Source organism: Mya arenaria, chromosome 3, assembly GCF_026914265.1.
Source record: "Mya arenaria isolate MELC-2E11 chromosome 3, ASM2691426v1".
NCBI lineage: Eukaryota > Metazoa > Mollusca > Bivalvia > Myida > Myidae > Mya > Mya arenaria.
The window spans coordinates 84230329-84247299 of record NC_069124.1 but is presented as its reverse complement, the minus strand read 5'-3'; the positions used below and the strand labels follow the sequence as shown (position 1 = coordinate 84247299).

General features: G+C 34.6%; 2 protein-coding genes across 4 annotated transcripts in view; one reads left to right on the top strand and one right to left on the bottom strand.

Annotated features, from left to right (window-relative positions):
* The first annotated feature begins 426 nt into the window (after positions 1-426).
* LOC128227172 (LON peptidase N-terminal domain and RING finger protein 3-like) lies at positions 427-12652 on the top strand. 3 transcript variants are annotated; one of them, XM_052937443.1, is made up of 12 exons: positions 427-555; positions 1030-1633; positions 3419-3537; positions 4250-4372; positions 6362-6595; positions 6825-6867; positions 7014-7124; positions 7302-7489; positions 7697-7818; positions 8671-8841; positions 9096-9280; positions 9762-12652. In XM_052937443.1, the coding sequence occupies exons 2-12, from the start codon at positions 1051-1053 to the stop codon at positions 10049-10051; spliced, it is 2169 nt and encodes a 722-aa protein (XP_052793403.1). In that variant the 5' UTR covers positions 427-555; positions 1030-1050; the 3' UTR covers positions 10052-12652. The 3 variants fall into 3 exon arrangements, with proteins under 3 accessions (XP_052793403.1, XP_052793404.1, XP_052793401.1); XM_052937444.1 differs by having other exon boundaries at positions 466-555; positions 1044-1633; XM_052937441.1 differs by lacking the exon at positions 427-555 and having other exon boundaries at positions 1009-1633.
* Positions 12653-15306: 2654 nt separating this feature from the next.
* LOC128229077 (methylmalonic aciduria type A protein, mitochondrial-like) overlaps positions 15307-16971 on the bottom strand; it is a 28543-nt gene continuing 26878 nt past the window's right edge. The window contains exon 7 of the mRNA XM_052940727.1: positions 15307-16728. Coding sequence (XP_052796687.1) covers positions 16441-16728 — 288 coding nt within the window. The 3' untranslated portion in view covers positions 15307-16440. The remainder of the gene's footprint in view (positions 16729-16971) is intronic.

Here is a 16971-nt window from a genome sequence, read left to right as displayed (position 1 = left end):
GAACGTACATCCGCCGCCTAAAGCTGACCGTTACGCTAATCCGCCGCCTACAGCGGACCGTTACACTATGTATGCACATCCGCCGCCTACAGCGGACCGTTACATATTATGAACGCACATCCGCCGCCTACAGCGGACCGTTACAATAAGTTCCTAAGTCAATCAGGGGCGCTAACTTGTATTAAAGATAATATGGAGTTATGTAACCTCATTGTGTTCTAAACAACTGTGTGATGTATTAAGTCAATTGAATGAAGGGTTTAGAAGTTACTAATAAATATCCCAACCTGCCCTATAACTTTAACCTAAGTTCCATATAGTCAATCGTGCAGGGGCTATGATTTGTATAAAGGATAGTTTGGTTATGTAACCTCATTATGTGATGGCCCTGAACAACTGTGTGATGTATTAAGGGAATTGGGTGCAGGGAATTGGACTTATAAGTGAAAATCCCAACTTGCCCTAAAAACCGGACGCCGAAGCCGACGCTGGGGCGACTATTACATATATATATATTTAATAGTCCTCCTTATTCTTAGAAGTCGCGCTAAAAAGGTAAAATATTCAATAAAATGGTCTACTGAGTTATTTCTTTCTTCCTCAGCTGGTGTACATGTATGCTCACACCCTATTAATTGGGCATAATAGTTGCATTAATTAAGATTATAATAAGGATGACAAACTGTTAAAATAAGTAGACGAAACAACTACCTACCCATTTTGTTCTATATAAAATATATTAAAGGAAGACGAATGTTCAGGTTGACCTAGTTTCATGTAGACAGGTCTACTTCCGTAATTTTTTTAATCAAATATAATATTCTGGATTTTAACATAGTATTGCAAATGATAGTTTAAATGGATCAAAGATAATTATATATCATATTGACAAATTTCAAAAGTAGAGAAGTTGCATAACCTTTCATTGAACGTTTATATAAACATTGTGAACTTTCCTTTCGACCAATCAAAATTGCGAAAACTGTCATGTGACTTTGTTATGTTTATGTAAGCGTGGTGTTCGCGAAGGCACTGTTTTTCAGAACGACAATGGTTGATTTAGCGAAGCAGGCATTTAGCTCCAAAAACTTTGATTTAGCAGCGGAAATATACGAACGATCCATCAGGGAATATGGCCCGAAACCAGAGTTTTTGCTAGGACTAGCAGATTGTTTTGCTAAACTTGGTCAGTTTGAGAGAGCCTTCACAGCGTATTCAAAGGCATGCAGAGTTGGACCGATGAATCCTAAGGATCTAAAACACTTGGTTTCGTCTTTAGTGAACACAGTGAAGCAGGATCCTTTGATCAATTCAGAAATGAACAAAAATGTTGTGTTCGACTGTTTGATATGCCGGAATATGTTATATGACCCAGTGACAATACCGTGCGGGCATACGTTCTGTAGACAATGTTTGGTTAAAGATGCCTCCAAACAATGTAAAAACTGCGGTACTAAATACCTTTATCTTAATATAAGTAGGATAAAATCTAGTGTTTTATTGTCCCAAACAATAGACAAATGGTTTCCGGAACATAGCAAGGCTGTGGAAATTAAAAAGATGGCAAATGATGCTTTTCAAACATGTAGATTTGAGGAAGCCATAAGACTTTATACAGGAGCGATGGAATTGGGTATGATATTCATTATTTTACTTATTAATATATTTTTCAGTTGATTATATAAGTAAAAATTCATTTACATAACAGTTAATGTCAATGTCAACAGACGCTTGCAATTTCTTCTTGCAGCCGTAGAGCGTCTGGACCGGTGTTAAGGGACATTTTACCCTGTTTAATTAGCCCCTTTGACAGCTGACTGTTTATACTTACAACAGCGTTTCACCATTTCAGTAATGAGGCTGGGGCCTTTCAGATTGTTAAAATGACCGAAATTGGGAATTCCAATTTTGCATAGAGAAGAAAGAACACATGTAGGTTAACATAAATGCAAGATGCACCTTGTGACATCTTTTCTAAAGTAAACCTGGGAGGAAAAGTGCGCCCAGTGTGGGGCTCCAACCCACGACCGCCGTAACACTAGCACGGTGCTCTAACCAACTGAGCTAACCGGGCGGCTGGTTCTAACCCACACACACTACACTCCTCCCCCATTATTCTTTTTAGGCCGTTTACCGCTGCCACCAGTAAAGTAACCTGGGAGGAAAAGTGCGCCCAGTGTGGGGCTCGAACCCACAACCGCCGTAACACTAGCACGGCGCTCTAACCAACTGAGCTAACCGGGCGGCTGGTTCTAACCCACACACACTACATTCCTGAAAATAGAATGTGATTTTTTTAGGAAAATATGCGCAAAAAACTGATCAAGTGCTGTTAAGGCCAGCATCTTTATTGATCAGGGTATCTTAAATTTCGAAATCTCTATCAGTCCGGGCCTGTTCCCCCACCCCCCCCTTTTTTAAAAATAAATGGCCTGTTCCAAAGTCAGATTGAGGAAATGTCCGAAGAATTCTGTCACACACTTTCTGTCGATAATTTTTGTGATGTGGCAATTCATAACCTGTGCTCTAAAGCTATCATAGTTGTTTACATTGTAATTTATACAAACTAAAATTTGCACGACATTCTTAACGAGTTTCTGCAGCATTCCTTACAAAGCAGTCAAATGATCAATTTATTGTTTTGGGCATGAAAAGAGGGTCTTGAACATTGAATGTACTGTCAATGAGTAAGAGTTCCCGCTGGCAATCACCATTTTAACCATTTGTGACAGGGTTTTATTCATAATTTTGTCTTAAATGACATAAGTGGTGCATTCAGTTGTCAATTTGTGCCATAAATGGTGTGTTACTGTTGACAAGGTTAATTGATTCGGAATTTTATGGTTCGCAGATTAACAATGTCATTCTTTAATGATAATGGCTGTTTGTAAAAAAAATTGTGACAATCATTTACAGATGGCAAATTTAGCAAATTCTCTTATAAAAAATACAGGAAAGTCAACACCAAGTTATCATCCGTATCCCCCGCTATGATGTCCCCTGGTATTTTGGGATGTGTGAAAGACAAACACTGTTTGTGTATAACAATTTTTACATTTTTACTGACTTACCTGTTTGGACCGAGATTGTAAAAAAATGAGATTTAGGACCAATCTTAGAAATCAGAAATCAGTGCACCAAATCAAATCTGTCCAAAGCAGCAAATAAGCGGTTTTAAGAAGCCCTGATATTGATCTAGATCATCAAAATATTAAATGTGGTCAACAAACATGATTTTTGGGTACTCAAGAATTTTAGACCCAAATTTCATTTTCATATGAATAAATATGAGAAAATATACCAGTAGCCTCCTTAACATGATTATGAAAATAAATTTCAGTTTTAAATGTTTTAGATGTCAGTCATTTTAAACACTTAGTTTACCTGATACATCTATAATTTTCTATTTTAATTTTAGTTCCAAATGACCACTTACTTTGGAGCAACCGTTCCTTTGCCTTGTCTCGCCTGGACAGGAATGAAGAGGCTTTGGAAGATGCTGATATGATTTTACAGTTGCGACCAGACTGGCCCAAGGTAATGTCGCACTTTGAAGTGTGCATTATGTTTTTAAGAAGTTTTAAAAATTCTCTGAAATGAATTAATAATCTTTCCAAGAATTAAACGGGTAACATGCTTAGTAAACTATGTTATTTTGGAATGGTTATTTCCAAGCCAATGAGAAGAATAAGTACTCTGTTAATTGTACCGTTAAAGGAAGTATGGAATTATATCACTCCCTCGAAATGAGCTTAAACTTCCAAAATTGAGTCCTTGGATGTACAGAAACTGTCAACATTTTGGATAAAAATCGGCTGAAAGTTAATTATATCAAAACGTGGTATCAATGACATGCTACATTTGAGGCCACATTTTTTCACATAGAATTATTTTTTAAAAGAGCTCTTTGGTTGAGTTTGCAGGTTTCAGTGGCTTATTAATTAATTGTAGTTCTCAGTATTTAAGATACATACATTTTTGAGAGATAAAAATGTTCAAAATTAATGACTAAGATATTTCAAGTTTAGACTTCAAATTGAATTTTTTTATGAAAGCTGAGTAGTATTAATAATGAGAGTAGGTTTCATGTGTCTTAATGTCTGCAGGAGAAAACTATCTGTGAAAAAAATGATAACACTTGCTTACAGTTTATTTGTATGAAGTCCAAGTAAAGCATTGTTGTTTTGCTATGGAAACGTACTGTTACTGCTTTAACATACTTATTTGAGACGTTCTTATGTTTCTCCAGGGCTACTTCAGAAGGGGATGTGCATTATATAACTTAGGGCAGTATGAAGAGTCAGTTGTTGCTTTGTTACAGTGCCTTGCACTGGACTCTTCCATTGAAACAGCCAAGGACTATCTCTCTAAGGTAGGAACTATACATGCAGGGATGCACATGTTGTTTGTTTATATAAACAGTAAAGTAAACTTCATGTTTGGTCAGGTAAATGCATTGACAGTATTTGTTTCTTTTATTAGGAATTTGCCATATATTTATAGAAATAAAAAATATACGATGAATTATACATTTTATTGATGATGTCCTTCAAATGCATACATGCCATATTTTCTGGAGACCATTCAGGAAGATTTGTTCAAAAGGCTGAAAATTCAGGGGGATTTTGGTTGTATTCAGGGGGATTTTTTTAGCAGGTCTAATTTGGCGAAATTTTAACGTATTTTTAGACGCAAGTACGAAAAAATGTATTCACATATAGTTTGCTTTGAAAACCTCTTAACTTTTTCATTATACAGAATTATTTTATGTCATTATGTTTTTATCATATTCTTATGATACACTGTCATGTCATACTGTAATGCACTTGCAGAACAAAATATGTCATTGGAAAAATATGTTTTCGAGACAATTAAATTAAATTTACCTTCCTCCAAAGTCTTTTAGAAAATTGTGCTTAATTCTATCAGCTTTGATGAATTTCAGACAAAAAGAGAATAGAATAAATATTATTAATTTCTTCCTTCCAAAATAGCAATATTTCTTTGCCTTTGATAATTACTACAAATTAATTGATCACTTGTTGTAAAAGTTTCCTTTTGGCATTGTGGAGTTGTTTCTTTACATTCAGTTTCACTCACATACTGTGGTTTCACTTTGTCATAATTGCCTGATGTAAAATTTCTAAAAAAAAATCCGGGGGATTTTTATCTCCCTCCGGGAGATCGGGGGTTGGATCGAAATTCCGGGGGATTTTTCCCCCCGCAGGAGGATATGGCATGTATGCAAATGGCACACCTTCACCTGTTTATTGCGTTAATTATATATACCTAGTTATATTGCATGGCCAATTTCATGTTCATAAACTTCAGTGCTCGAGCTAATTTGAATTAAATTCTAATGTATAAGTGATTATTTTGTCTTCTAATTATGGCATATATATGTTAACACTGAACTACTTACAAGACTGCAAAGTCAAATTTTCTGACTGAATCCAGCCTAATGTCCTAAATGTCTCATCTCACATGTAACAGGTCAAGTACAATGTCGCTGACCTTGACAACACTTTGGTACTGGTTGTATTGATAGCTATTTATATAAAACTGTTACATAAACGTGCATGTAAGAGGGGTTGTGTTAGTTAACTTATGCCAATAGTATTAAATATAGGACACAAGTGCTTGAATGTAAATGTATGTTTACACTGTCACAGACAGAGATGTATAACCCAATCTGTGATTATTATACAGTTCAAGCATTGTGATTAGGTTAACAATATTAAACATGATTACGTAACAGTAACAGTAGCATGTTTACAAAAACCAGAGAGAATGTGCAATAATTCAATCAATTTGCCTATATCTAAATCTTGCAACATCTTTCTAAAGGGACTTCCCTTGCTAAAAAGGGTTTGAAGGACTAAAACATGAAAAAATATTTTTTGTTAGCTTTGAAGTTCATTATTTAGCACGCACGATACACGCAAATGTGGGTGTGTCATGTGGTTGAGCAAGTTTCATAAAAGAATATTATCAAATATGTAAAGAGACTCTAGTGTACAGCAGCCAATTGTTTAGAATTGCTTTCATTCGGTTATAACTAACATTTTATTGATTGGTCCATATTTATTCCAAAATCATATAAACCAATAGGGCGTGTTAACTAACCTAAACATAACCTGTGGACAACTTATCAAAGTTTTATGCAAATGGCTGCCGTTAGTTTTCTATCCAGTTTTGTGTTATAGACATATGGTGACTGCTCATAACAATTTTTGACAAATCTGAAAGAAATATCTACTTTGAGTTTGACACACAGCTAAAATATAGTCTAAACCTTATAAACTTATCAAGTGTAATGAAACTGGTATTCCCAATCAACATAACAGATCTCCCTTCACAGGCGCTGCATAACATCATCCTGCCCCTGTCGCCAGATAATCCAAAAGCAACTGAGCTGCAGCGGGAGTTGAATCCCTCCCTCTTGGATCAGCTGATACGCACCAACTTTGACTGCACGGTGTTGTTGCCTAAAGTCACTGTAGATACAGTTAAGCGGCTGAAAGACATCATCACTGATACTGTCAACTCAGCAACAAACTTTCTAGAAGGGAAAGATCACCACCAACCATCTCAGGTACGCCCGTTAAATAACGCTTAAAAAGTTTTGAGTATAGCTGTTAAACCTTTAGATTATCTGGCTGGATCTTTCACAAAATGTTCTTTTTGTAAATATTGTTTTAAAAGAGAGAATGAAGTTAACTGACTTTTTCTATCATTGATTAACAATTAAATAGAGTTATTGATGTGTCATTTATGATATAATTTATCTTCAGTTATAACATGAAATCCCAACTTTTTTTTAGGGAGGGAGCTCTTTAGCAGAAGCTTCAAATGAATCCACCAAATGTAAGTCTCCCCTTTTTCTCTTAATGATAATGTTACCTTAGCTAAAACATACTTAATACACAGATAGTATGCTCTTTTATGTGATCAGATTATTGGATATTATAGCTTTAATGATTTAATAGATATACTTATTTATTTTGTTTTAGCCCAATCTGCCCCAGGGTCAAGGGTGAGCACTCCCATCTTTTCGAAGCGAAAACTCTCTGAACCAAGTGGAGATCAGGGCCAAGGAAGTCCTAAACACAGTGCAAAGAAATGTGAGTTCATGGTTAAAAACTAAATTTCCAGTTAATAAAATATCATTTTATTTTGGTTCAAGTTGTTGGACTTTAAGCATGATAAAACCTTATATACATGCATATGGGAGACTCAGTGTTTGTTTTTTTGGCTCCACCCGTTTTCTTGTATTTTGAAGTTTTTATGTCATGTTTCAGGTACAAGGAAGGCTTTATTGAAAGATCCGTCTTTGGTGTGTCGGGAGGATTTTGAGTGCAGCCTGTGTTATCGCCTGCTGCATCTCCCTGTCTCTACTCCATGTGGACACGTGTTCTGTCGACCATGCCTCGACAAGTGTCTTGACCACAAGACAGAGTGTCCACTCTGTAAGAGCTGCCTTGCAGAGGTAAACAATGCATTTATCATTATTGTTGCCATTACAGTTATACCTTTATGATGTATGAAGAAAACATACTGGGTCTAAAATCTTCATTGCAATAAATGATGTGTTAGAACAATTGTGTTGAATGTATGCACCATTTTGTAAACAGGTATTTCTTTCGATCATTTGGGATTGAAATAGCTTCAGTTGCACACATTTTTATTCTTTCAGTATTTGGCTGAGCGCAGACAGTCTGTAACCATAGCAATAGAGAATATTATTGAAGCTTACTTCCCGGAGGATTGCATAGAGCGTATGTCACAACACGAGGAAGAGATTCAGGAGCTTGCCAGGTACACAGCAACCTTTGTATACATACAATTACCAATAGTCACTTTTGAAAAATGTACATAAACCATGCAACATACAGTTTTTGTTCTGGTCATTGTTATGGTGGAAAAATAACTTATTTTTTTCAATACAAGTTACAAAACAAGAAAAACTGGCAAAAGCAAACATGTGTCACTCCTGGAATGCTTTTACATGTATACAGATTGGTTAACACTTCTCCATAAATAGACAAAACTGAGACCAGTTACAAAAGAGGAACTGTGGGGGGTTATTAAATTATGTAATTTAAAGGTTTTTTGTCAGCATCTGTTACTCAAAATTTTGTCCCTTATGTAGTTAATTTAACCACATTTTTGTATGGTTTTAACTCCTACATGTACTCAGATATAGAACTCGGTGTACAGACAATATGAAATACACATGTTATAAAGTTTATGATAGCTTTGTACATTAGATTTCCTACCTGGTTGGTTCTGGTACCATTTGTTGGATATAGAGGCAGTGTTTCATTTTTACCATAATTCCTTTTATCACAAAAATTTGACTCAAAATACAAAAAAAAGAAGGAAATTCTTGACTATTTTGGCTCAACTAGTACAGTTTTGTTTAAAAGCATTCATAATCGCTTAAGGTTCATAGAGTGGATTTTTGTGTGTTTCTTTGTTTGAAATATACTATCATATATTCACAAATGAAGGCATTTTGTCACTATTTTCACAATTCTAAGGGCCCTGGTCCCATTCTCAAAGTTGGAAAATCACTGAGAGGTATGTAATGGCTTCAGCAGGCCTAACTTTGCCTGAAAATAGTATGCATCAGTAGATATATGTACTAACAATTCTGTATGATTGCAGTATGGGGTTGGACAGCGAGCATGACATCCCGATATTCGTGTGCACCCTTGCCTACCCATATGTGTCTTGCCCCTTGCACATTTTTGAGCCCCGGTACCGGCTGATGGTACGACAGTGCATGGAGTCCGGACGCAGACAGTTTGGCATGTGTGTAGCCAACGGTGATGAAGAGTGAGTTGTTTTAGCTTAAAATTATCAATCTCACCCGGTATTGTACTTAAGTTTGAACTCTAATTTCAGGAAAAAAACTTGTTTAGTATGTTTTTTTTAGTTATCAAGAATGCATCAGGAGCTTTAAATAGACAGTCGTAAATAGTTGCAAATTACTTAAATATCAGTTTTTGAATATCACCGAAATTAAGTGTTCAGTATGATAATTTTTATAATAAATACACATTTCAATAGTTTTATTGTTGTTTCTAAAGGTCTCAGTTCTCAGAGTATGGCTGCATGCTAGAGATACGAGATGTGCAGTTTTTCCCTGATGGGAGGTCTTTGGTGGATTGTGTTGGCGGGAAAAGGTTCAAGGTCATCGGTAAAGGTCAGAGGGATGGGTACAACACTGCTAAAGTTGAGTTCATATCCGACCATCCAGTGGCAGACATGGAAGGTATTGCATCTACACATTCCTATATTTTTGAATGTTAACAAACAGTTACACTTATGAATAGTAATATCGTAATTTTTTATGATGATTTTTCTTAGTAGAATTTACATCTGTGTGCAAACTTAGCATTTAAAGATTTTTAAGCATTGAATGGTTGTGTTTTGCTCTGCCCATAACCACAAACTGAATTTTGAGTTAAGTATTTCATTGATGGTTTGTCAAGTGACTTCACACATAAAAGATTGATCTCTGCAAGGAGAAACAAATAGACTGTATGTCTCTTAAGAGCAAAATGGCTTTGGGATCATGATTTGTTAAACTGAAAGACATTTCTTTGCAAACTATAGTCTTTCTTCCTTGGTCATTCAATTGACTTTGATAACCTTGTTAATGTTGAAATATAAAGAATTGCTCAGCAGATATGCATATTTATTTGTTGCCTTTATCTTTAAACAGAAAACTGATGTTGTATTATTTATTTCAGAGGTACGTGGTACATCAGAGAGGCTGTACCTGGTTTGCAGAAAGTGGTGGGAGGAGCTGCCGCAGGTCCAGCGTGCTCAGATTTTGCAGCATCTAGGGGAGTTCCCAGGGCCAGAGACTGAGAGCAGTTACGGGCCAAACGGTTCTGCCTGGCACTGGTGGATGCTGGCTGTCCTGCCACTCGACTCCCGCATTCAGTTGGCGATAATTGCTATGACCTCGTACAAGGAGCGACTCCGAGCACTGGAACGAGTCCTTGGGTTCCTCAAGAACAAACACGACAGTCGGTGACTAGTGGTGCTTATATCAGCAATCGTCCTTATCATCAACATTTTCTTCAGATATGTTATGGACTAGAGGTGGCTCATGTATTGTATTGAGTTAATCTAAGTTCATATTAAACACCGAGTAATAATTATTAAGTAATGGATTAAGATTATGTACTTTCTGTGAGCACTTTTGGAAGTATTTTGATGTGTTGATTTTATATACTTTTGTACTCTGTAATTTTAAGTTTGTAATTAAAAGCACTGAAATTGACTTCATATGATAAATGAAATCAGAAATATTTAGATTTTAAATAAACTAACTTTTAAAACTGTGTCTACATTCTATAACTCCTTTTTAAGTATTTGTTAATCTTTTTGCTGAAATCGCTAAAATAATTTTTCCTTGTTCTAAAATGATATAAATTTTATTTGATGTCATATCATTGAATAGAGAAATGAGTTCCTTTTTTGATACACTAAAATAAGAACTGATTTATAATATCCCTCATTACTTTTATTATTTGTTAGTTTTTTCTACTAATTCAAGCTTAAAGTGCCAGTTGGACAATTTTCCTATATTATAAAAAAAAAACTTTCACAGTTATAGCAAGCAGCCTTTGCATATGCTTTTGTAGATGAAGCTATGTACATGTAAAGAACATATCATTCGCTTGTAGTTCTATTATCAAGAAATGTTATTGTTATTATAAAAGGGCTAGAAGTAATGTTATTGTAATCTTAAAGGGGTTAGACACCAGATGATACCATTGCAAGAAAAACAGAAAATTGTCGAAGGCTTACATAAAAGTGACATCATTGTGTACAGCATATTAAATCTTACATCTTTCCTTGTTTTTACTTTCTAAATCGAAATTTACTAGGGTTGTCTATCATGTAAATCCCAGTAAGTTTAAAAATAGCATCCGTATATTTATCTGTACTCATTAACATATTTGATTTAAACTGTGAAACCATTATGTGCTGTTTTTAAACAGGGAAACATCGATGAGACAGCAACATGATTCTTGCGTTTATTAATTTAATATTGTAATATGATGTATAATCAGCTTCCTACTAGCTAGCATTGACAATTCTAGGCTTGTTATGAGGAAATACTGTATTGGCCGATTTTTTAACCATCTGGTGTCTAGCCCCATTAAATACTGATGATAGATTGATGTGTACACTTTTAACTTCTCATGGTATAAGTAGAACTTCCCTTTTCCATGTAATAGGCATTTCATATTATATAATTGAGCTCTTATGAATAATCTTACTATCAATATGAAGTTATCATTCTTCTGATAAAAAAATGGTCACAAATCACATGCTTATAAAGTGTTGTTTTTAACTACTATGAATTTAATGGTATTTTGGACAAAAATCCATTTTTCACTTAACAGGTAAAGTTGTAGACTATGCAAGATCGATAAATTTATACTCCAGGATGCCTACATGTACATTATCAACTTTTACTATCATGAAAGATAAGTTAGTCTTTTCCCATAATTATGTATAGTGGAACCAATTTCAGATTTGGTTTATATAGCAAGAATTTAGTACAATTATTAAAAATAATGAAATATTAAGTCATCCTTTTTTGAAAGATAACACAGAGCATTTGTCATAGCCTGGTATCCCTGACATCAGCACCATCATGCTATAACAGGAACCTAGGCACAGACTTCAAAACTCTTTGAATGAACAGATTAAAGATGAGCATAACCGGGGTAGCTTTCACTCTGCAGGGCTCTTGTTGTTGTTTTTTTGTTGTTGTTTTTGGGGAAGGACATTACTCTGTTGTGATTGAAGTGAAGAGTAAAACCAAATTTCTGTAATTGTCACGGTAGAGTAAAAAGTGATATTCCCCACCCCTGTTCTATTGCTGTCATATTGCAAGCCTAGTTTACACCTTCGTTTATGCAAGTTTATAACATGTAGTTGTCTCATCTGCATATCTATTATTAACTTGCTGAATGTAACTTAATGATAGACCATTATGTTTATATTATAATTTATGTCATATTTTAATTGTTATAAACACTGTATTTATATAAAACATTATTTTAGATTGACCTGTATGTTAGGGAACAAGTCTTTTTAATACAGTTTGGTAAAAGAAATGTATTGTATTGGAAAATCTGAAAAGTTTAACATGTCTTGGGTTAAAATTGATGGCGTATTAGAACACGATTCTGTCATGTGACAAGAGCTATTTCTTTGCTGGAAATGGCCGATAGAGACTGGGCAACATAACTACATTACCAATTCTGTGCAAGTATGTTGATTATGAAATCTGCAGACTTGTTTCTTATATCGTTAACATATGAATTCTTAATACTATTACTTTTATTTGGATGAGCAATCTTGAATTTTATGTATTTATTAAGTATAAAGTTATGTATTTTTATAATATGCACTGTATTTTCATTTAATTGTACATTGGAACAAATTTTGTTCTTAAATTGTAAGCTTTGATATATGGAGATTTCCCATCCTTCAAGCATGTTCTTTAAAATTGTATTAATGTGACATGATAAACGGATTGACTTTTTCATGATTGTGAACTGATGACCATGTTACATTGTTTAACTATGTACCTCAAAATAAAACTGAGATTTAAGTATGTAGTAACTTCTACATTCCTATCCTAAAACCTCCCAAGCATGAAAACTAGTTCTTGAACTGACGTACTACCGGTAGACATGAAGGAAAGGAATAGGACTGTCTTTGTACGTTGTCACCGTCATAAATCAGTAATCATGTGAAAAGGGAAGCATACCAGTCAATTAATAGGCATGAAAACATGCGAACAAAAGGCATAGGCAGGTTGGAAAAACATGGCCGTGTTAGTCATAAAATTGTCTTGATTTTTTCCCTTTCACATTTACAGCAGTTGCAAGTTTTATTTTATCTTCATGTGATGTTCTAGTTAATCTAACAATGTATGCTATTGATAAATGAAAGTTATATGACAAAGCAAAACATATTTGGTTGAATATCTAGAATAAGGACAGTTTTAAGGACAGCACATTGCGCACCACAAGTTTTTAGCTAAAGCTTGTCGTGTTATATAACGTATAAGTCATACATAACATTAGCAGATCCTCCAAGTGAATTTTTTATTTCAATATAGGAAACAAATAGTAATAAGATCCGCCCAAAATCCACCATTTCAGACTAGAAATGTAAAAATTTTCAACCTAAAGAAGTTTTGTTTTGTCCTTAGCGAGAGGCGCAAGTCAAAAGGTTACGCACCTAATTTATGCCCCCTCTAAAGTAAAAGCCTGGAGTTGCCTCTGCACATACTTAAAAATGGTTAAGTCATTAAAATGGTACAGACGTACTTGCATGGGAGCATATGTTTTTGATGGTTTAATGTTTTTAAGATCTGTGTTTGGTTAATCAAGATTCATACTATTTATACTCTTTGTACTGTCAATTGAATTCTTTTTAAATTAATGTACTGTAACTTTAAGTGCAGGGAAGTCATCTATCTGCTCCAGCATGTAGCGTCTCCACTTAACTAGAACAGTGGGTCACAATGTTATAAAACACAATTTACGGTATTACACAACCACTGTCTTTATCAATAATCCAAGGGCAAGAAACCTTACAACATTGAAACCAAAAATTAACAGGAGTATATCTCCTTGCTTAGACCCCTCCTAATAACATGTGGTTTTCATTCACATAACTCGTTATATAAGAGCAACAGTTATGAATATTTACCTTAATCTTTTTCATGATATGGTCATGTGGGATTGTTATTTAAGAATCTGTTATACAACCTCTGTTTTATGTAAAGAAACGCTATATGATCGAAGTAAAAACACTTGAGTAGTGGCCATTATTTGATGGCTCAGGTCTAGTTAATGAGTGAAATGCTTCGGTAAATACAACTTTTGGTGATGTACTGTTAGTGCACATACTTATCACCAAGAGCATTTACTTCAGGGTTTAATTCCCATACTCGCAAGCAAGTCTGAATTGTCACCATGCCAAACAAGCTGGTTTCAAGTTCCCTCCAACACAAGACTGTATCTAAGAAACATTTTCACAATGAGCATAATACAAATATTGATGCCAGACATCTAAGAGCACTAAGTACATACATTTTAATAAGCCACTGAAATAAGCAGGGATAAATGAATTGGTATATAACATACTGGTTATGCTATTATACCTAGAGAGCGCCATGTTGTCAGAAATATGCTAAAGGTTGGATAAAACATATATCGCACCACCCAAATGGCAGCTAATTGGTATATCCACAGTAATTGACTGCAAAACAAGGAGATATGTGGAAAATGAAGAAAGATGTTATTGATAAATTTCTTACTCCTATAAAATTTATTCATAGTTCCCTGTCCATTGAAAATTGTAAACATGTTTTCCTTGAGGCAGCATCTGATAATATTTAAGACTAATATAATTTATTATTGCAATTTTTTTTATATGCATTACCATTTAATTTGAACTAATGGAGAACACTAAAGTTTTAGAATCAATTTCTATGTAGGGCAAGCACTTAACGGTAGTTTTTTTTTCTAAATAAAGTTTTATAACAGGTATAATAACTCTCATCAATAAATGAACATTAAACATGAATTCACCCACAGCTCAGTTATTTACCCACAGGTCCACAATTAAGGAAGCAACTTAATTGGTATGGAATACACATGTGACTGCAAACAAGAAGTAAAATTTCAGTACTAAATTTAATGTACCTGGATAAATCCAGATACATGTATGACCATGCAGGGAGATATTTGTTATGTTAACTTTTATACATGTATCTGGAAGGATTCACCATTGCGACAGCACAGTGTAGAATACATGCAATTCTAGGCTGTAGGCTGCAAGGCCAGCAGAGATTCACACTTACCATAAATTGAAATCTACCAGCGGCAGATCAACATAACATTTAACGAATTAGTGAAAGCACAGGCATATTGAGTGCAGCTTTGTTAGAACTGCAGTGGTCAACAACCTAATAAAATTTACATTACCAATCTCCTCTTATAGCTTAAGTAGCTTGCTAAAAGTAGCGCTGTATCGAGTATTCATAATATGTTGTGCGGTTAATATGGTTTGAATAAGCTGCGTTTCTTTGTATCTACGAAATTTAAACCATAGAAAATGCAATTTTTTAAAAATGATGCGTTACAAAACGCAATATGTAAAGCAGCAATATATAATTCGTCTCATCAGGACAGGTTTATTCCCAGGAAATTAACCTAGAAAAAATCCATAAAACCAAGAAAAAACATGGACTGTCTTTTTGAAGATGCAATTTAATGCCCATTTGTATATCAAATAAGATATCAAACAAAATGTTTTAAACAATATTCTAATATTTCATTTTATCCAATAATCAGGATTTTGGGGTGATTATAGTTCAATTATTAATACAGTTTCTATATTTAAAATAGCCTTAACATTTTTTTATTATTAAGATTGTTAGTATGTATTTATACAAAATAAATGGTTATGTGGCTGTGTCACATCAAACCATTTATTTATTTAAGTACATACTTACAACATTTAACCATTACTAAATGCGTATAATACAGTTTTACAATAAAAATTGAAGGGCTAAAAGCATTGACAGGTTTCCTGCCTGCTATACAGGGAATAAATAGTATATTGTTGATTGATCCAGAAGAATTTTGCATGAGGATCCTGTCATTGTAGAAAGAGACCTTAAACATAAAAAAATCCAATGCATTTTGTTAAATGTTTTTTATGATGTTTATGGGGTTTTTTTTGTTTAACACACAATGACATAAATGTAGCAGGCTAAAAGCCTTTCAAGCTTTAAGCACTTTGATTGTTATACATGTATACATGTGTTGATTCCATTGACCTCTTTTCCAGAGCTCAACAATGCATCCATAGTCTGACAGAGGAAGGCCAACTCAGCATAACAGACTACAATACCAATTAATAATACCAAAAAAACAACAAAGATCTGATGTTGGTATTATATTAGACCTGCAATATTACTATCTATTTAATCATTTCATTTCTAACAGAGTTATGCAGTGTCTGAATTGATTACTACACCAATCTATACAGGTTCTGAATGTCAGCTTGAACTTGTTATTGGATTATACAACAAATTTAAAAACAGGCCTGATGTTTTACCGTTATGTCATTATTCATGTTATATAAGGACTGTTGCATAACAAATTAAATCTAAACGTCATCAACATATTGCACTTAATGGATGAAGAGCAGAGTTTAAACACAAACTGTTAAATAAATATTGCAACAGTTCTACAGTCACTAAACATGCTAAATATATATGTACTTTAATACAATTAACAAAAATAAACATGTCTAAGATATGATAAAACTTCAAATTAACTTCTAACATACACTATCAAACAAGTATTAAACTACTCATTAGAGGTCCTTAACAAATCTATGCAGCAGTATATCAGCGCCCTTGCCAGGAGTGGTCTCCCCTGAGGCCACTTTTTCCTCCACCTCAGAAACTACCTCCCTTACGGAGGGGTGCTTTAGAAACAGGTCCATTATATGGTCACGCACATAGTTCCACATCCATATCTTGTGCTGTTTTTCACGTTTTCGAGTAAACTCGCCTGCCATCTGTACACTTGTTTTGTATTTAGTCATGTCTGACCACAACTCTGGAATTCCTTCTCTTGTAAGGGATGAAATCCGTAAAACCTGAAGAAGTGATTAGTGAATATGAGTAGTTAGGCTTTTTATACTTTTATACTCAATTGGTTAAGGCCTCCAGCCCCTGACACAAGTGGTTTAGGCCTTCAGCCTCTGACACAAGTGGTTTAGGCCTTCAGCCCCTGACACAAGTGGTTTAGGCCTTCAGCCCCTGGCACAAGTGGTTTAGGCCTTCAGCCCCTGACACAAGTGGTTTAGGCCTTCAGCCCCTGGCACAAGTGGTTAAGGCCT

Excerpts from the sequence above, each read along its gene's own strand:
- LOC128227172 (XM_052937443.1), top strand. The coding sequence starts at position 1,051 with ATGGTTGATTTAGCGAAGCAGGCATTTAGCTCCAAAAACTTTGATTTA. Across the intron at positions 1,634-3,418 it reads TACAGGAGCGATGGAATTGG|TTCCAAATGACCACTTACTT; the intron begins GTATGATATTCA and ends TTTTAATTTTAG. Across the intron at positions 7,125-7,301 it reads TAAACACAGTGCAAAGAAAT|GTACAAGGAAGGCTTTATTG; the intron begins GTGAGTTCATGG and ends GTCATGTTTCAG.